The 21,281-nt window shown below is 43.2% G+C and overlaps 1 protein-coding gene across 1 annotated transcript in view; it reads right to left on the bottom strand.

The window, feature by feature from the left end:
• GALNTL6 (polypeptide N-acetylgalactosaminyltransferase like 6) overlaps positions 1–21,281 on the bottom strand; it is a 1,480,702-nt gene that overhangs the window by 74,930 nt on the left and 1,384,491 nt on the right. The window contains exon 8 of the mRNA XM_040229727.1: positions 21,039–21,146. Coding sequence (XP_040085661.1) covers positions 21,039–21,146 — 108 coding nt within the window. The remainder of the gene's footprint in view (positions 1–21,038; positions 21,147–21,281) is intronic.

Below are 21,281 nucleotides of genomic sequence, written 5' to 3'. Positions count from 1 at the left end.
GATTTATTCAGTGGTGCATATGCGTGCGTGCTCAGTCATGGTCAACTGTTTGCAACCCTATAGCCTGCAGCCTGTCTGGCTTCTCTGTCCACGGGATTTTTTCCAGGCAAGAATACTGGAGTGGGTTGCCATGTCCTCCTCCAGGGGATCTTCCCAACCCAGGAATCAAACCCCTGTCTCCTGCGTCTCCTGCATTGCTGGTGGATTCTTTACCACTGAGCCACCAGGGAAGCCCTTTTATTAAGTGGATGCATGCCTTAGAAATTCTGATAGCCTGCAAGAAAGATGTGTCACTAAGAAATCCGTTTGACTTGGGTAAATAAACACTTTTAGACTATAAAATCTGTGAAGTTAGGGGTAGATAGTGTTTTAGTTTTAAATTAAAAGGCCCTAGTACATGTGTGTACTCATCTGAGCTTGCTAACTGTGGAGTTAATAAAAGACCATTTATAAAATGAACATGACTAAACTCCTAGCTCATGCAAGTATCTGTTGATAAAGGCACTGAAATGGAAACAGTAGTTTAAAAAGCACTGCTGCTAAAGGGTGGATAGATATCTGCTGCTTTGGGTTTTTGAAATAGAAATAGGAATTCTTGTGAAAGCTCAAAGAGGAGTTGACCAGTTCAGATGTGTTCAGTTGGGAATGGCTGTAAGGGTCAGGATGAACGTTTGCAAGAAACAGCAGCACGAATAAGTGAAAGAGGCAGGCGACGGTATGTTGGAAGATGGTTGGCAACGTCAGGGCGGCTGCAGCGTCACTGACCTGGGAACCAGGCAGGTTGCTTTTGCATTATCACATCCTTTTCAAATGGAAATACTTGGTTGCAGGTTAGGTTTGCTGCTTTCCCGAACACTCCAAAGAAAGCCAGAAGATCATGGACATACTCCAGGGATAAGGTCAAATCATTGAACCGTTTTTGGTTACCTTTTCAGGAGATGGGAAAAGAGGACCAGCACAATAATTGCAAAAACTAATTGCCAGTGTCTCTCTAGCAATGAGTGTTATGCAACCATTTAGACAAACATATGAATCCTGACTGTTCTCTAATGGTCTGATGACTCATCAGACAGCCTCCACTGGAGACACTCTGTTCTGAGTCCAGTTTCCCATCAGGAGGAAACTTTCTGAAGTGTCAACTATTGTAGTCAAGGAACAGTCTAGAACAGTCCAGGTGGTGGGTGAAATCATGTCATTCTGAAGGCATCATTCCGAAAATAACAAGACACCCTGTGACTGTTACACTGTCGTTTTGAATTTGTAATTATTAGTTTTGGGGAAAACATTGGACCCTCAGCTGAGGAATATTTTAAGCAGTTGCAAGAAGCATTTCATTGGCCTTTCATAGATTGTGGAATAAGTTCACCCACTATAGGAAATGGAATAATCACATACACATTTGAGCTCATCAGAATATTTGCATAGAGGCACATGTGTTTAGGGGCTTCCCTGGTGGTGGCACAGTGGTAAAGAATCCACCTGCCAATGCAGGAGATGCGAGAGACAGGGGTTCAATCCCTGGGTAGGGAAGATGCCCTGGAGGAGGGCATGGCAACCCACGTTAGTGTTCTTGCCTGTGGAGAACCCCATAGACAGAGGAGCCTGGTAGACTATAGTCCCACGGAGTCCCACGAGTCAGACACAAGTGGGTGCACACACACACACACACACACACACCTACTTTCAAACACACGGAGGTGATGGAGTAGAAGCAGAGCGGTATTTCTCACTTAACCCCACTGGGAACACATGGACAGAACGGTGAAACTGACCTCCCCAAATCCATCTTGCCCGAGATGGTAATGAAGAGAATAGGGAATCAATCTGAGTGGGCCCATCTGTCCTGAGATTACATAAGCATTGGTGATGGTGCTAAGATGTTAAAAATTAGTTATGAACAGGAAGAAGGAGGACAGTATGGACACTGGGTGATCTATGCCTGCCATCATTCTTTCCCAAACTATCAGGAGTTGGACGTAAAGGTTGCTTATATATGTGGAGCCACAATGATGTTGGGAAAGATTGAGGGCAGGAAGAGAAGGGGGCAGCAGAGGATGAGATGGTTGGATGGCATCACCGACTCAATGGATATACGCCTGAGCAAATTCCGGGAGATAGTGAAGGACCGGGAAACCTGGTTGCAAAGAGTCAGACTGAACAACAACAAGGTGTTAGGTGGGGTTCCTGGTTTTTGAGATGTAAGTGAAATTGCGTTAATGTATTCCTGCCTTAGAAATTTGCATGGCTTCCCAGGTAAGCCAATTTACACGTTCGTCCTTCACTTTGATGTCCTGTTCCGGGATCCCTCCTTCCTTTCCTGTTGGCATCCTGCCCAGGCTTGCTCTCTGCCCTGGCCACGTGAGCTTCGTGGGTCACACACGCACTGTTCCTCACCTCTCAGACATGTATCTGAGAGAGAGCGGTTCTAGACTTGGGAGATGTGAGGGAGAGGCAGAAACGTAGCCGCCCATAGTAGGATGGAAGCTTGGAGTTGTTTCATATTCTTTTTATTGTTTTTAAAAATATACCTATTTGTTTATTTGGCTGGAATTGGTCTTAGTTGCTGCATGTGGGATCTAGTTCCCTGACCAGAGGTTGAACCCAGGCCCCCTTCATTGGGAGCCACCAGGGAAGTCCCTTCCTCCATATGCTTTAGCTCCGGTAGAGAATTTTGTCCCGGACAAGATTTCCACCCTGTCCTTTGTCTTCCTGCCATGTGCTGTTTTCAAAACTTCCCTCGTGTCTCCTTTGCAAACAGAATATGGCATTTCTTCCTGCTTTTATTACTGAGCACGTCAGCTTTCTCACTGTCTGTCTTTGTTTACTCTGGCCTGATGCTGAGGTTTCCCTTTCCAGAACCAACATGTCCTTTCTAGGTGTTTTGTCTAACAAAGGTCCTTCCCCAACAAGAAGTCACACAGCCAGCTCTTGAATTACGCCCCCCTTACTTTTGGTTGTGTAAAGAGTTGGCTGCCCATCATTGAAGACATTCCACAGCAGGTCCTTAACTGTCCTCCCCAGTATTATTCTCCTGCATGGAACTCTGTTCAGGAGAGCTGCTCTGGCCCTTGCCTCTGTCTTTACTCAAACAAAGAGGCCCCTGGACAGAGGTGGCACTGATGCCTCGGTGGTCTGTGTGAGCCAGCTGAAATGTGGCCTGTAAACGCCTCCAGTTTACAGAATCAACGCCTGATCGACGTGTGCGCACCACGGACAACCAACCAGCTTTCAGCTATCACCCAGCAGTTTCTTTCCTCTGCTTCCGCTGTTTCTCTGCCGCGTTTAGGTCTTTCCTCAGCTCCTGTGGGTGGACCCCTCCTAACCCCTTCCCATCTGGCGCCGCTTGATTGGAACTGATTTTTGCTCAGCTAAACTCTTTAAAAATTATTTGCTAATTTTTTGGCTATGCTGGGTCTTTGTTGCTGCGGGGACTTTTCCCTAGTTGCAGTGCACAGGCTTCTCATTGCAGTGGCTTCTCTTGTTGCGGAAGACAGGCTGTCGGGCACACAGGGGTTCACCAGTTGCAGCTCCTGGCCCGAGAGCACAGGTTCAGTGGTTTTGGCTCATGGGCTTATTTGCTTCTCTGCGTGTGGAATCTTCCCGGATCAGGTATCAATCCTGTGTCTCCTGCATTGGCAGGCAGATTGTTTACCCCTGATCCACCAGGGAAGCCCTCAGATAAACTCTTACACATTTTAATTTATCTCAGTTTGTCTTTTTACACACAGAAAGTGCTAATGCTAAAAAATGTGTCCGGAATTCAGATTTCACCGGGCGCTTTGTGTTTTTGTTGGCAAGCCTCCTCCCGATACTCATAATCTGCATATACTGTGTGCTCTGTGAATGTTTTTAAGTTGATTATGTGGTGGTGTCTGCAGAGTCTGGCATGTCTTGATGCTGTTGCCAGTATGGAGTGAAAGCTTTGCTTCCGTGGAAGTTATTCTAGAGAGACTCCGAGTTCTCTGCAAGAGAAGCCTGCGATCACTCGGTGGTGATCTGATTGTGCTTCCCAGTCCCACTGCTTTTCTGATGGGGGTCGGGGTGGACTCGTGCTGGCCCTCTGTCAGTGGCTTCAGATAACAGCAGTGGGCCAGGAGGGTCCCCTGGAAAACCTCTGGGACTCACCTTAAATGTGTTGGGCCCCCTCCCCCATTGTCCCCTTGTCCACAGCGCACTCGGAGCTGGGGTGGAGCCCAACCCTGAGGTCCAGAGACAGAGACCTCCACCTACTTATTTTTCAGACTCAAGTTAACCAACAAGTTAATTCAACTTAGCCATGTGGCACCCTCACCTCTCGCTGCCAATTAGCACTGCCATTATCTGAAAGCGAAAGTTGCTCAGTCGTGTCCCATGCTTTGTGACCCTGTGGACAGTAGTCTGCCATGTAGTCGGCCACAATCCCATCCTCTGTCCATGGGATTCTCCAGACCAGAATACTGCAGTGGGTTGCCATTTCCTTCTCATACTTGTTGAACACCATGGGAAATGAAAGCTGTTATTTTGAGCACCTTCTGTGCATCTGACATTGAGATTCTGCACCTTTTTTATGTCACCCCAATGGTTCCTTGTGTAACAACACGCCCCCCTATTCAACACAAAGTGCTGTTCATCTCTCCCTTCTCTGTGTTGCTCAAATATTTATTTTTTAAAATATCTATTTGGTTACACTGGGTCTTTTGGGGCTCTGATAGCTCAGATGGTAAAAAAAAATCTGCCTGCAATGCAGGAGACCCAGGTTCGATCCCTGGGTTGGGAAGATCCCCTGGAGAAGGGAAGGGCAACCCACTGCAGTATTCTTGCCTAGGGAATCCTTTGGAGTCCATGGGGTCACAAGGTGTTGGACATGACTGAGACTAACACTTCTCACTTTCAATGGGCATTTAGTTGTGGCATGTGGGGTCTAGTTCCCTGACCAAGGGTCAAACCTGGGCCCCCTGCATTGGGAACATGGGGTTTTAGCCGCTGGACTGCCAGGGAGGTCCCTGTTCAAATATTTATTAACTCACTTAACACACTCAGCCCTGTATTAGAGGTCTTTAGAATTCAAGTCTTGTTTTTGGTGTGCTCTCCAGGACCACATCTTTCCTTAATTCTAACGCTCATCAGGTCTTGGAATTGATATTTTCACAGGAACACTTAATCACGTTGCAATCTCAGTTCATAAGGATGGATTTCAGCTTTGACTGATCATTTTCATTGTGAAGCATGAGGAAAGTAGATATTTCTGTTACAGTTGCTGCTTCACCAAATGCCATAAGTCTATCCACTAATTATTATTATTATTATTTTTGTTGCCAGCAACAGTTTAGACCCTATGGCTCCCTCATCCTGAAAACTCGATCCCTATTCAGTTTCTGAACATACTGTGTGGGGGCTGACTATTTCCCTGGCTGAGAAGCTGTCCCACACTTGTGAGTTACCTGGGCCACCTCACTGCAGCTGTGTGTTTCTGTTTCTTTATGGCGGGTGCAATCCTGTGTGCCCACTGGTGGGACCCCCGATGCGCAGGCTGTGCTAGAGTCCATATTAATCTATTGCATTATGGTGGGTTTAGTAATAGGTTTCTCTATCACTTGTTATTTTTTCCCAGTGATTTTTCCCAGAAACTGCTGGGTAGCCAGCAAAGCCAGCCTCACCCAGAGTTTATTTGTCACAGTCACTCCTCCAGCAAGGAACCGCATCACTCTCCCAGAACGTTAAAAATTCTGCTTAGATTTAAAGGCATTTTTTTCCTCCCCTTTGAAGCCTAAGAGCACTTCAGTAGCTTCCGCGTCCCGCCCCAAAACCTCTTATCATTGATGATGTGATAAATGTTATCACGGCTACAGCTCAGAAGAGGATCCCTTTATGAGAGCCTCAACTCACTACAATTATTTAGCCCAGCGCTATTTTCCTCTGATCTAAAGACTTCTTTGAAGTCAGTGGAATGCCTCCAGCATAAGGAGAGGATGGTTAATCCAGTCCTCAAAAAGAGACTTCTCCGACAGGCAGTTTCCTCTCTCTTCTTTACTAAGCCTGCATGAGCTGTTTGCAAGTGATTGCCTTCTCTTGACTGTTTTGACATAATTTAATTATACCTCTATTGTGATTTTTGGCTGAATATTTTGGATCATATGTTTCCGATAGCATTTAATATGGCCTTTGGATATAGAACAAACAACTCTCCAAATTGTTTAGCTGCCTACCTTATTAAAAATGCATGTAAACCTAATTGAAAATAGTTTTACTGAGGGATAATTGAGAGGCAATAAATTACTCATATTTTAAATTTTATCATTTTTAAATAATTTATTTATTTATTGGCTGTGCTGGGTCTCTGTTGCCATGCCGACTTTTCTCCAGTCATGTTGAATGGCGGCTCCTCTCTGGTTGCAGTGCATGGGCTTCTCATTGAGCTGGTTTCTCTTGTTGTGGCTCATGGGCTCTAGAGCACAGGCTCAGCAGTTGTGTGGTACACGGACTTAGTTGCTCAGTGAAATGTGGGATCCTCCTGGATCAGGGGTCGAACCTACGTCTCTTGCATTGACAAGCAAATACTTTACCACTGAGCCACCAGAGAGGCCCTAACTTTATTATTATTTAAAAAATTTAGTTATTTATTTTGGCCACACCAGACAGGGATGCTAGTTCCCTGACCAGGGATTGAACCCATGCTCCCTTCAGTGGAAGCGTGGGGTCTTAACCACTGCACCTCCAGGGACATCCCAACTACTCATATTTAAAGTGTACAGTTTGGTACACTTTGATATGTGTGTTCCTGAAAGCATCATTGCAAGCAAGATAATGACCATACCCATCACCTTCAGTCATTTCCATATGTCACTTTAAAATCTCTCTCCCCATCTCCTTAGGTGCTTCTTCCATCCCCAGGCAACCCCTGATCTATTTGAAAATTTTAAATTAAGCCTTCATATCTGTAAAACAGTTTTAGGTTGACAGCAAAGTTGGGGAGCAGGGACAAAGATTTCCCACTTAAGCCTGCCCCCTCCCATGCACAGCCTCCCCCACTATCCACACTCCCCCAGAGTAGCTTGTGTGTTACAGTGACACCTGGTAATAGTGCAAAGTCCACAGCTTACATTATGGTGTTGTATACTGACCTACTTTTTGTCACCATAATTTAATTTGCATTTTCTAAACTTTTAAATATCATGATAAAATATGTGCTCTTTTTGTCTGACTTCTTTCACTATGTGTAACTATTTTGAGGTTTACCCACATAATTGCATGTACTGCTTTTTATTATATTTCAAAGAGCATGTATGGCTAGACCAAAATTTGTTTACCCATTTATGTACTAGTGGACAACATAGAAATGCAAAAGATCAGAAGAGACTGCATGAATAATTATTATTGTTGTTCAGTTGCTAAATCATGTCTGACTCTTTCTGACCCCATGGACTGCAGCACACCAGGCTTCCCTGTCCCATTTATGAATAATTATATACCAACAAGTTGGATAACCTAGAATAAATATATAAGTTTCTAGAAATGTAGAATCTACAAAGACTGAATCAAGATGAAATAGAAAATATGAAGACTGATTACTAATGAGGAGATTGAATCAATAATCAAAAACATTCCAATAAGCAAGACATTCCTATAGCCAGGGCCAGTGGCTTCACTGGTGAGTTCCACCAAATATTCAAAAAATAATTGGTACTGATTATTCTGAAATTTACCCCAAAATAGAAGAGACGGGAACTCCTCCAAACTCATTTTACAAGGCCAGCATTACCCTGATACCAAAACCAGACAAGGAAGCCACAGGAAAAGAAAATTACAGGCCAATATCCCTGATGAACATAGATGCAAAATTCCTCAACAGAATATCAGCAAACCAAATTCAGCAATACATGAAAAGGATCGTATACTGTGGTCAAATGGGATCCTTTCTAGGAGTGCAGGTATGATTCAGCATTTGCAGATCAGTCAGTTTGATACACCACATAGCAAAATAAAGAATAAAAATCTTATCATCTCAATAGATGCAGAAAAAGCATTTGATAAATTTAACATCCATTTATAACATTAGATCAGTGCCAAAGTAATTGAGGTTAGTGCAAAAGTCAACCACAATTACTTTTGAACCTCAATTACTTTTGTACCAACTGCAGTTACTTTTGCACCAACCACAATTACTATTACTTTTCCACCAATATAAACCCTAAAGACTCAATAAAAAACTGTTCAAACTAATAAAAAAACTCAATAAAGTTGCAGGATACAGAATCAATATACAAAAATCTGTTGCATTTCTATACACTAATAATGACCTATCAGAAAGAAAAATTTAAATAGAATCTCATTTACGATTGCAACAAAAGAATACAATGCCTAGGAATAAATTAAACCAAGAAGATGAAAGACCTGTATTTTGAAAACTGTAAGATATTAACAAAAGGAAACGAAGATGACCCAAATAAATGGTCAAATATTCCATCTCTTGATTGGAAGAATTTAACAGGCATACTTCTGAAATATTGCAGGTTTGGCTCCAGACCACCAGAGTAAAGCAGTGATCACAATGAAATAATTCACATGAATTTTTGGTTTCCCAGTGCATATAAAAGTTATGTTTATACTATACTATATTATTTAAATTATACTATAGTTTAACTGTACAATACATACCTTAAGTAAAAATATTTTATTGCTAAAAATTACTAGCCATTTTCTGAGACTGCAGAGAGTCATAGACTTTTTGCTAGAGGAAGGTCTTGCCTCGCTGCTGGTGGCTGCTGACTGGTCAGGATGGTGGTTGCTGAGGGTTAAGAGTGGTTATGGGAATTTCTTAGGCTAAGACCACAGTGAAGTTTGCCAGGTTGATTGACTTTCCTTTCACAAATGATTTCTCTGTGGCATTCAGTGCTGTTGGATAGCATTGGTAAAACTTCACCTCAGAACTTTAAAATTGGAGTCAGTCTTCTCAAAACCTGCCACTACTTTATCAACTGACTTTATGTCATTTTATAAATCCTTTGTTGTCATTTCCCACGTGGTGCTAGTGGTAAAGAACTTGTCTGCCAGTGCAGGAGACATAAGGGATATGGGTTTGATCCCTGGGTCCAGAAAATCCCCTGGAGAAGGAAATGGCAACCCACTTGAGTATATTCTTGCCTGGAAAATTCCATGGACAGAGGAGCCTGGTGGGTTACAGTCCATGGGTTCACAAAGAGTCAAACCTGACTGAAGCTGACTTAGCATGCCACAGCAGGCATTGGTGGGAGGCCTCGGTTTCCTCTCTGGGGGCCTCTACAGGGGTGCTTGAGTTTCCTTGTCCTGACATGGCAGCCAGATTTCCCCCAAACCACCCATCCAGGAGAGCAAGGTGGAAACTAAAATAAGTGCCTGTTATGACCTAGCTGCGGAATCTTCCCAGGTGCGCAGGGGTAAAGAATCCCCCTGCCAATACAGGAGGTGCAAGAGATGCGGGTTCCATCCCTGGGTCGGGAAGATCCCCTGGAGTGGGAAGTGGCAACCTACTACAGTATTCTTGGCTGGAGAATCCCATGGACAGAGCAGCCTGGTGGGCTACAGTCCCTGGAGTCACCGAAGAGTCAAACACGATTGACTGAGGACACTTGGAAGCAAAAAATAGGTGATAGGACAAAAAAGTATGCTTTCTGTTTTGCTTTATTTGTTTCATCCCTTAAGGCCATATTAGGCTAAGATTGAGGGTCAGAATACGATGGAGTTATTATTTTTTTATTTTTTAATTGAAAGATAATTGCTTTACAGAATTTTGTGGTTTTCTATCATACATCAACAAGAATCAGTCATAGGTACACCCATGTTCGATGGAGTTATTTTTCATGACTTGGTATGAAAATTGTTGAAGGGAGTCCAAAAGAAACATGTTTCTGTGTCCCAGTGAGGAACCACAGTGTGTATGGCCCACCGCCAGATGATGGCTGTGCTGTCCAGGTCTCTGCAGCATCCACATGAGTTCTGGCACCCTGAGCGCTGAAGCGCTGGTTTCTCTAGAAACAGCACCACTAGCTGGAAGCTGCTGCTCTTACTGTGGATGATGGTGGTGGGGTGGCTTCCCCAGTGACTTCACAGGCAGGGGACAGAGGCAGGTGGGGGTGCAAGGCAAGGGGCAAATCTGGAGCGGTGCAGAGTGGACCACTTCTGTCCACATATGTGAGCATGCAGAGGAAGCCTAAGGGGATTACTAGAGACACCTCAAAATGGTTGGAAGGGCATTCATCTGGCAATCAAGCAAATGGTGTCTCACTCTATCACAAAGGGAGTACAGAGGGCAGTGTGATCTCATTTGTGGATGATGACTATTAATGCACACACACACACACATACTTATATATAAATCACAACCAGCATTTTCTAACCATCAGTCAAGGAGAGTATCAAGTGTCTTGTTCCCCCACAGCAAGCATTCCAGCAAACTGTGGTTGAACTAAATGGTGCTAAACCATTGTTCCATCTGATATTAGAAGACCTTGTTTTATTTTCCATACTACTTTCAAAAAAGGCAAGAAGAAAAAAAAATCCTTTTACTTTTAATAGCTCACTCAGTGTTCTTAGGTTGAAAATGATATCTGTTTCAAAGTTTGGGCAACCTGTGAAATCTTATTTTTATAAACTGTTTTCAAAATTAGAACACCAAGGGCATTCAGACACCAGAAAGCTGTCCATTGGTTTGTGACCATTTCTCAGTTTACAGACTAGCAAGTGGAGTTGTTTTCTCCACCTCAAATAACATCACAAAGTAGACGTGAGAAGTAGACGTGAGACTTCCTGGTGGTCTGGTGGTGGGGAGGCGGCCCTCTAATGCAGGGGGGTGCAGGTTTGATCCCTGGTTAGGGGACTGAGGTCCCACGTGCCTTGTGGCCAAAAAACCACAATCGTGGGCTGGAGGCAGTGTTGTGACAGATTAATTCATTGGATTTAAAAAAATGATCCACATTTAAAAAAGAATCTTTGAAAAAAAGGAGATATGCTGGGGCTGAAATTTCAGTCAGAGATGAGATTCTTGCCATGAACTAATAAACTATTGGAAACAAGGGAGATTAGAATGGAAAGGACACAGCAGAGACCTCCGGCAGAGTGTCACTTTGCATTTACACATCTCAGGGTAAGAAGTTAATTTCTCCCAATGAATCCCTCCCAGCCAGGTGCTCTTGTGGCTTTATTGTCCAACTGAGGTCCCAAAAGGCAGAATCCGAGAGCACCAGTGCTGCTCTCTCTTGCGAGAGTCGCTTTTTTTGGGGGGGGGGGTGGTGGTTATGCAGATTGTGGTATGCTGAAATATTTTAATGTGCTTAAGTTTCAGCAGCTTAATTTTCTAGCATCAGGGACCTATTTGTCTAGGCAAGCTTTCTCCTTTCTGAAGCTCCAGTGGAGTTGTGAATGCAGGAAAATGTTCAGTTCTAATGGGGATAATGATGAAAATGCAATTATAAATTCCCCAGCCCACAGACAGGGCTCGCCATGTTTGTTTCTCAAGTGCTTTGAAAAAGAAACGTAAATGAATGCTAACTAACAAAAGGGTGCCAAGGTGCTCTAGGTAGAAGAAAGAGAAACCAAAAGCAGAGTGGGTAAGTTTGCATTAGAAAGTAAAAAAATAATCCCGAACTTAGTTTTATTAAAAATGACAAGGTAAAAAATGATTAATCCTGATGGCCAATTATCATGTAAATATTCAGGGTCATGCACGCTCAGTCACTGAGCCATGTCAGACTCTTTGCAGCCCATGGATTTCAGTCTGCCAGGCTCCTCTGTCATGGGATTTCTTTGGAGTGGGTTGTCATGCCCTCCTCCAGGGGATCTTCCTGACCTAAGGACTGAACCCAGGTCTCCTGTGTCTTCTGCATTGACAGGCTAATTCTTAACCACTGAACCACCTGTCTTTAAAAAATCTTCCAATAGGGTGAACAAAAAACTGATGTGAAATGTTGGGTCTCACTCACTAGATAGACCAAGAAATTCTGAATATTGTCTCTAAAGCTTGGAGATTGCTTGTCTTAACTACAGCCTGTGTTTTACATCTGTGAAAATAGCAGATAATTGATTCACAAGTCAGCTGAGTGAGAACTTGGGGAGAAAGAACTGAGAAATATCTGGAATGACTAAATGGAGCAAAATAATGCTGGGAAGAAGATTGCATTTGTGGGAGTTTTGGGGTAAAATATGTAGAGAAAATAAACAAGAAGTCCAGAAAAGGTTAGTTTTGAGCAGTTTGGTGGGAAATGGCTGAGTTTTTAAGTAATACTGTCTTCACCTTGTATATTTTGTTCATGAAACTTCCAAATGGCAAGAGACTGTACCCATTAACAATTTGCTACTTCTCTCTCTCTCTTTTAAAAAATATTTATTTGGCTGCACCAGGTCTTAAGTTGCAGCATTCAAACTTAGTTATGGTATTCAGGCTCTAGTTCCCTGACCGGGGATTGAACCCATCCCCCTGTGTTGGGAGCCTTAGCTACTGGACCACTAGGGAAGTTCCCCTCTTTCTTTTCTGGTGTCTGTGTTTGGTAAGAAAATTCTATGGTTTACCTCAATATTGGTGAAATATTTTCAAGGCAAAGTGTGATTCTGCTGTTTTTCTTTTCTTTTTTTTTTTGGTTTTTGTTGAAAGAATAGATAGAAACATGGATACATAAAAAAAATTCTGAGACTACTAGAGTTGGAATTAGGGAGTGAGTGAGGGTCAAGTTATAGGGAATACACTTGTGTTTCACATTTTCCCATCTTTTCTTCTTTGGTCCTTGGCAGATGGAATAGTTGTACTTTTTCTCATAATCCTCATATGCAAAATAAGTGCTCAAAAAAGAAGCATCATTGAAGGGCTAGTACAATGCTGTGCTGGCAGAAGCTTATTTCTGGTAGGAAGTGTCCTTGGGTGAGGTGACATTCTATTACAAAGCAGAGGCTTGATTTAATTAAAAGGTCCAATGCTCCTGGTTTAGGATATGGGGCAAGCTGTATGCATTCTGCCTGGCACTTGGTAGGCACATGATAAATATTTATTGAAGAATTTCTGCGGCCTGAGCCTTATTTGTGGCTGGAGATGACATTTATCTTCATAGCGTGCTACAGACTCATAAAATCTTAATGATTTATTGAATCATTATTGTCATGTAATAAAGTTATGATTGATTTTTAGGAAGGCTATCAGGAAACATGAAATATTATTTATGAAAGATGATTGGAATAAAAATTCCATGTAGAGATTCCTCAAAAAATTAAAAATTGAACTACTCTAGGATCCACCTATCCCACTTCTGAGTATTTATCTGAAGAATATGAAAATGCTAATTTGAAAAAATTTATGCACCTTCATGTTCAACAAAGCATTATTTACAATAGCTAAGATATGGAACAACCTAAGTGCCCATCAACAAATGAAGAAATAAAACGCGCAATATATATACACAATAGAATATTACCCAGCCATAAAAAAGATGAAATCTTGCCATTTGTAACCTGGGTGGACCTTAAGGGTATTATTCTAAGTGAAATAAGTCAGATGGAGAAAGACAAATACCACTTGATTCCACTTAGGTGTGGAATATAAAAGCAAACACACAAAAAGACCCGGAATAAATGAACACACTAAACTAAACCAAAACAAACATTAGATTCAGAGAACAGAGCAGGGCCACAGAGGGGGATGGCCAAGATGACTAAAGAGGGCCAACTGTATGGTGATCGATGAAAACCGAATTTTTGGTGCTGAGACTGCAGTGAATGCAGAAGTAGAAATATAATGCTATACACATGAAACTTACATAATGTTATATCAGTTTTACCTCAATGTAAAATAAATGTTGAGGGCTTTCCTGGTGGCTCAGTGGTAAAGAATTCACCTCCCAATGCAGAAGACACAGTTTCAATCCCTGGTCTGGAAAGATTCCACATGGCTCGGAGCTACTAAGCCCATAACTACTTTGCCTGTGCTCTAGAGCCTGGGGGCCGCAGCTATGAAGCCTGCACGCCCTAGAGTCCGTGCTCTGCAACAGGAGAAGCCACCACAATGAGAAGCCTGTAGAGAAAAGCCTGAGAAGCAATGAAGACCCAGTACAGCCAGTGAATACAATTAGAAAAAATAAATAAAATTTAAAAGTTCCGACTAAATAGGAAATATTATATTTTGAAATAGTCCGGGAAGGCAGAGACATACATAATAACAGTAGGTAAACCGTCTTTAATTTTTGCCAAGAGTGCCGATTAGCATTATTGCTCTTTTGGGTATACTGTAAGGAAGAGTTAGAAGTAGTTACTGATTTGAGAGGAAGTGCTTCTGCATAGACGTCCTAGCCATTTATGAAGACCGTCTTTTGGGAAGAATTCATCATCGTCTTCTGCCCCTGGGGAGGGAGAAGCCCATGATAGGTCACTGTGGCCCTGAACCTGAGGACAGTTCCAGATGGTGCACTGGATTCTGAGGCTGGCTGCTGTTGGTGGCCAAGGCTTGGAGCGTCGCTGCTCATACGTACAGAGCATCTTCATGAGAGTCCACAGATGGACAGTCATCTGGGAGAAGGGTCGCTTTGTCGGGAGCCGGGGGTTGATTTCCCATTCGTCACCATGCTGGATGCTTTCTTGACAACTTTATTTTCTGATATCAAACTAGTCCTTTTGGTCTTGTTCATGCTTTTTCTCAACTGATACATTCTTCTGAGATAAACAAAGGAACATGTCTTCATATGTCAGATATTGCTTGTTATTTCAGCTACTCTGGCAAGGCAGCTAACACCACGGTGCACGGTAAAGTGCTCGCTGATGGACTTGGGATGATCTTGCTTTGATACTGAAGCCCCCCTCCTCCCCTTCCCTTCCCTCCCCTCTTGTTCTTGTTGGTCAGTAGCTAAGTTGTGTCCTACTCCTTGAGACCCCATGGACTCTACCCACCAGGTTCCTCTGTCTGTGGGATTTCCCAGGCAAGAATACTGGAGTGGGTTGCTGTTACCTTCTCCAGGGGATCTTTCCAACCTAGGGATTGAACTTGTGTCTCCTGCATTGACAGGTGGATACTTTACCACTGAGCCACCAGGGAAACCACCTCCATCAATTCAAGGGTCTGAGATGATCTGTGGGATCAGTGGGGCTGGATGTCCCCAGGGATGTGGCACCAGGAGAAAGTCACCCCAGGAAACACATCAGAAAGTCACTCACAGCTGACAAAGGCAAGACAGCTCTGTCTACCACACAAACAAAGCATAATAACCACAGGAAATAGTCACACCTCACTGAATCCTGCTAAGAAACCCTAAGTAAATATACGAAGTCAAAATATCTGTAATATCCTTGTGGATCACAGTGTAGCCTATAGGATCATTAAATGGATAATTTGTTATAATAGAAGATATATCACTATATATTAATAGATGAAATTATGCTAAATATTACTTAGGAAACCTACTTTCTCTTCTGTTAAATCATAATGCCAGCCATACTGTTGTAAACCCTATACAAATGTTTATCCATAAGTAAATGATGTAAGACACCAATTTCATTCCATTGTGAGTCTGATGGTTTTACTTAACCCTTCTGATGTTGGGATTGTCACATACAGGGTGTGGGACTGCGTGGATTTCCTCTCCCTGTTGGGGCTGCTAGTTATGAAAAGTGAAGGTTTGTGCTCATCTGGTTCATCGTTTATACTTCCAGGGCCTAGCACAGTGCCTGGGCTTGACAAGTTATTTTTTTAAATGAAAATTTCTTTCTTTCTTTCTTTTTTAAAATGAAAATTTCTTTCTTTCTTTTTTTTAATGAAAATTTCTTTCTTTTTTTTAATGAAAATTTATTGGTGAAGAAAATCTGGCAAATATATATATATTTATATTTTGGTGGGCTCTGAGAATTGTGGTCGGGAAGTCTGTGCACATCTCCCAGGTATGGTTCTCCCTGAACAGTGGTTGCTTATAAGCCAGCTTGTCTAAATCCAGCCTCAGACCCATCCCTTTCTTTGGCCCCTGTGTCCATGTGGGTATCATCATTCCTTTGTCTCATCCCTGTGTCTGGTTTTGCACAGTGTGGTAAGGCCATGAAACTCTTTTAGGAAGTTTTCTTTAGAGATGCTTCTTGCATTCAAAATGCTACCTCCTTTAGTCTCTCTCCTTTAATATTGACCTGCTGGTTGATCTCTCCATTTTACCCCTTCTCTCTTTATCCAGGCACTTCCTGTTCAAGAATCAAAAGTACCTCCCTGCAGTCTGTAGGGAAAAGGCACACACCTTGGTCTGCATTCTAGGGGACACTGCACCTAGTTTCACTGCAGCAGCTCAGGCTCAGTTGTTTGTCACTCTCTGCGTACCTGGACCTCTGCGCCTGCCAAGCCTACCCACGACTTTCAGCCGTCCCTGTTCGCTGTGAGCCCTGGACAGACAGTCCCCGCTCTGCTCCCTGGATGTTTAGTCTCTGTCCCCTTTAATGTGAGTTACATTTTCAAGCGTCATAGGTCATCCTGCACAATAAGTTATTATGAGGATTTGACTTTGGCTTCATAGCTCTTATCCTGAAATTTGGACAATGGTTGCCTTAAAATGCAAGATGAAATTTAAAAAGGAAAAATTATCCATCTTATGTTGATGGTAAAACACAAACAGATACAGAACCCCAATCTGGGCATCCCTTAGACACTTAAGAGTGAGAGCTGCTGACTTAAAAAATAGTCATAACCTAAAAGTTGGGAGTTATGTTTTATTCTGTGGAAATTTTTAGGACTTAAGCCCAAGAGGCAGCATCTCAAGTAACCCTGAGAGAACTGCTCCAAGGAGGTGGCAAGGAGGAGACTCAGAATATATAGGAGTTTTGCAACAAAGGGCAGGTAGTCTGAATATCAAGAGATTATTGTTAATTTCTTAAGGAATTTAGCGCTTTGCTGTATATGGGATGATGCAAGAGTCTGGGCTCACTGAAATCTGTCCTTTCATATGCGCCTCACATCTGGGGCCAGCATCCTGTGATTTGCACGTCCTGAGCCCCGCGGTGCTCCCTGTAGGGAGTGGCAGCCGCCTGGCAGCTGTTGATGGCAGGTATTTTTCTCCTTCCTGAGTTCCCTGGAGGGCTGGGATCACTGATGAGTGTGACACCCTTGTTTATAGATATGGCAAGAAGTATTCCAGTTCTCAGAGTTGGCATCTCCTTTGTCTCCCTCGTGGCCACGTGAACCTCTGGGACCCCCACCTGCAGATGCAGGGCTGCCTGCTCTGCCAGGGGCCCCCTGGGGACGTGCCCTGGCCATGCGCTCTGCGGGGACCACACTGTGCTTGCATCAGCTGGCATGTTTAGCCCTGGAGTGGTGGTTCTGTTCCTGTCATGTGGCCTGCCCCAAGTCCAAGGGCATGATGGCCCCAAACACACCAGCACACTGAGGCGCCTGTAATGGGTTCTGCAGGGCATGTGGCTCATGTCACAGCCTGGGTGACCACCCTCTGCCACTCAGTCACTTGGCTGTGCCATCCAGCTGCTCTCGCCTCCATGTGTAGGACAGTCGGTGCCATCCCAAGGAGGGGATGCCTGTCACCTCGGCCCTGGGGATGCTCTGATCCCCCTGCAGCACCAGGGGTGGGCAGCCCTTCCCGCAGGGATGGGCTGTTTGTTCCTGGTGAGATGGTGCTACAACTGTGCCTGGCGTACTGACCCTCGACCCTGAGCCAGGGCGGGAGAACACCTGGCTTTATTCATGACATGTGAATACCCTGGTTACCAGATGAAGCGGCCTTGTAGGGCATGATGTCCCAGCTTTTTGCTTTGTGTGGGAACTGACATAGGCAGGTTCTAATTTTTAATTTTGCCGAATAAGGGCATTAATGAAAATCTACTCATCTCATATTCTGTCATAAGAGGAAAAAAAAAAGCCTAAAATTACTGCGTGAGATGTTATTAAATGGAATAGATTTAGCTTTGTGATTCTTATTTTCCTCCGTCCACTGAGACTGGGTGAAAACTGGTCCAGGAACGCATCCCCTGGTGCTAAGTTTGGGAACCATGGTTCTGTGACCCATGTTCATTTAGTGAAGTTTTAGGTCCTGTTTTAGTTTGGTATCTAGGGCACCCTCTCCCCCTCCTCCTTCCCTTACCACACACGTCTTTGCAACACCCTCAAACTACTGGTGGTGATGGCTTGTCCTCTAATGATTTCCTGTGTGGATATCTTGTCCCTTCCAGGCAAACTGTGATGCTAGGTAAATAGAAGGCACTGAATAGCTAATCATTTGAATTTATTTCTGTAACATATGCTGGTCTGTTGTTTGGAGGACTGCAGGCTAGTGATGTGTGTGTTGTGGGTCTGTGTGTGTGTGATTGGAAGTCAGCTGGAGTCCTCTATACGCATAGGAACATAAAGGAAGGATGCACATTTTTGAAGAATGAGGGGCTTCTTAGGTGGCACTAGTGGTAAAGAACCCGCCCGCCAGTGCTTGGGGTGGAAGAGACGTGGTTTCAATCCCTGAGTCGGAAATATCCCCTGGGAAGGGGACATGGCTGCCCACTCAGTATTCTTGCCCGGAGAGTCCCATGGGCAGAGCAGCCTGGAGAGCTGCAGAGTCAGACACGACTGAAGCAACTTAGCACGAAGCACAGATGAGCTCTGCCATAAGAACACAAGCCTGTGGAGCTTTCTCCATCTTCCTCTCTGTTTCCCGCAAAGCTCGCAGGATGGACTCCCTGTTTCGTGGATGTGGCCCTACATCTGAGCCTCTTCAAGCTCTCCTCATTTTTCATGATTTAGTGATTCTGCAGGGTGTAGCCAGTAGGTGAGATTCGCCCACAAAATATCAGAATTGTTTTTCATTTTAATGTTTTTTATTTTTAAAACATCATAAAATATTTCTCAGAGTGACAGCTGAACTTCAATATTTATGGCTTTCTGATTGCTCTAGCAGTTTAGAAAAAAAATTTAAAAATGAGCCCTCAAGTAAAATTTAAGTGGAAAAGATTAAAATTCAGAATTGTGGACTTTTAAACATTTGAATAAATATTCTTGCCTGGGAAATGTTATGTGCCAGTCCTAGTTTCCTTACACTTGACAGTCCTTGAAAAAGGACTTAAATTCTTTCTTGAAAATATATAGACAGTGTTATTTTTGGAAGATAAACTTTTCTGTATCAGCACAACTCCCCCTACCCCCAAAACTGTCCCCCTGCCCACCCCCAGCTTCTAGACTTCTACTTTTGGCTAAAAACCAAGCACAAGTGGGAAGCATATGAGTGGGTGACATGGGTAAACGACAGAACATCATTATCTTTGGGATATTTTAAACTGACACCCACACGGCTGACTTATCAGTATGTGCTTAACACTGTTCAGTCATGTCCATTTTGGGACATTCTCATTGTTTCCCTGAATGAGTTTTCAGGTTCAAATGTATTAAGTCTTATGACTAAATTAGATTCTCTTTCCTTACCTCAAATGCAGCTGTTTAATTGCTTTGTGATTTTGTGATTGGTTTCTCTTCTTCAAATAATATGTTTCTCTAATGATTTCATAGATTATGTTATTCATGCCTGATTAATCTTTTAGGGGGGAAGAATAACCTGTCTCCCTCCCTTCAAGGTGTATGTAGTGTGACTTTGTCACTATCAATTCAAACTGCCATAAGAGAGGTTATGGATATGCCTGAGAAAATTGACACCGTTGAGACAAATAATCTCAGACAGGGAATAAGGCAGGATCCTCTCTCCCCAAAGGAGACTCACTATACATGAGAATTTTATTAAACTTCATTAAAATGTTTACATCTTAATAAGACCCGAGACCTGTGGCATTTCATTGTCTTAGTTTTTTTCTCATTCGTTCATTCTTTCAACACATCTTTGTGAGTGACACAGACCCTTGTTGTAGGTGCTGGGAGAATAGTAGCAAAGAACTCCAAGAAAAGTTCTGGCTTTGTGAATTCTAATGAACTTTTTTTTTTTTTTTAATAAGCTTATTGTGTGAGCTTACTGAAGTTTATATAAAAGACTTGATTATATATTGCAGCCTTATTATTAAGGAAGCCAACGTGACTCATCTGGGATTAGATTCTTAGGGGAACATAGTGCAGAGGGTGGTGGTAAAACCCCCCTTTCCTAGACCTGGGGTCTGAGTGGGAGCGGGTGTACGCTGTGGAGCCTGAAAGTGACCAAGGGGCGAAGAGAAAGGACACGGGAAACAGGAAGTGTCAGTGTTGTTTACAGTAGATACTGTGACCACATTCTCCCAAACATTCTAAACAGCAGAGGAGAAAATGATCCTTGGGTTTGGTCCAAGAAAAAGCTTTTACTCAAAAAAACATCTAAAAAAAGTGCTGGACTCGGCCAGTTTTGTGATTTTGCAGATGAGGCAAAACCTTAGGCAGAGCCGACCTTGTGTACATGCACGCTACGGTTCTGAATGACAAGAAGGCAGGGTTGGGGGATCCCTTTCTCATCTCCCGTTTACCCTTTTCTGCCTCGGACTTACTTACCTTTACCTTCAGCCCCCATGGCAGGATTTAGACCTGGGATTAAACCCCTACTTAGAAATGAGCCACTTAGCTAAGCTCCAGTTTCCTCATCTAGGAAATAAAAATAAGAATATTAACTTCAGAAGGTGTAAGTGAAGATTAGTTATAATCCTACTGGTGCTTTGTACTCTGTTGAATCCGACTCTTTGCGACTCCATGGACTGTAGCCCACCAGGCTCCTCTGTGCATGGAATTCTCCAGGTAAGACGACCGGAGTGGGTTGCCATGCCCTTCTGTAGAGGGTCTTCCTGACCCAGGGATTGAACCCAGGTCTCCCACATTGCAGGCAGACTCTTTACCATCTGAGTCACCATTTATAAATATAAATATGATGTGTGTGAAAGTGCTTTGATACAATGAATAATAAGACTTAGCATCATAACTCCTACTTCCTTAAGGAATGAAAGTAAAACTCTGAGAAACGCAGGAAGCTCTACATTAAAAGCCTGCCACATGGAATGGCCATGGGGTGGGTTTGTTTGTTGATCAGATGGTGCCTTTAATTAGATCATGTGTGAGGTTTCACATTCTGCCCATGGAAAGCCTTATCAAACCCAGCTCATTCTGATCCCCAGTTACTCACTCTCGCCAGGCTGGTCCCAGATGGAACTTTATAAGGGACGTACTTCCTGTAGATATGACCGACCCTGGAACATGGAACGTCAAACATTTCTCCTCCACACATCCAGACCTACAGAGGGGAAATTGGAAGTGCAATAAAAGAGAATAGTACCTTTCATTCAAAAGCCCCCAGATTATTAGTAAGAGTTACATAAAATCTTAAAATCTCTTAAAGTCTCTGTATCAGTAATTGCTACTTATTATC

The sequence above is a fragment of the Oryx dammah genome, unplaced genomic scaffold (genome assembly GCF_014754425.2).
Source record: "Oryx dammah isolate SB20612 unplaced genomic scaffold, SCBI_Odam_1.1 HiC_scaffold_1, whole genome shotgun sequence".
Lineage (NCBI taxonomy): Eukaryota > Metazoa > Chordata > Mammalia > Artiodactyla > Bovidae > Oryx > Oryx dammah.
Note: the sequence above shows the minus strand (reverse complement) of the source record. Positions and strands in the feature narration are given on the sequence as shown.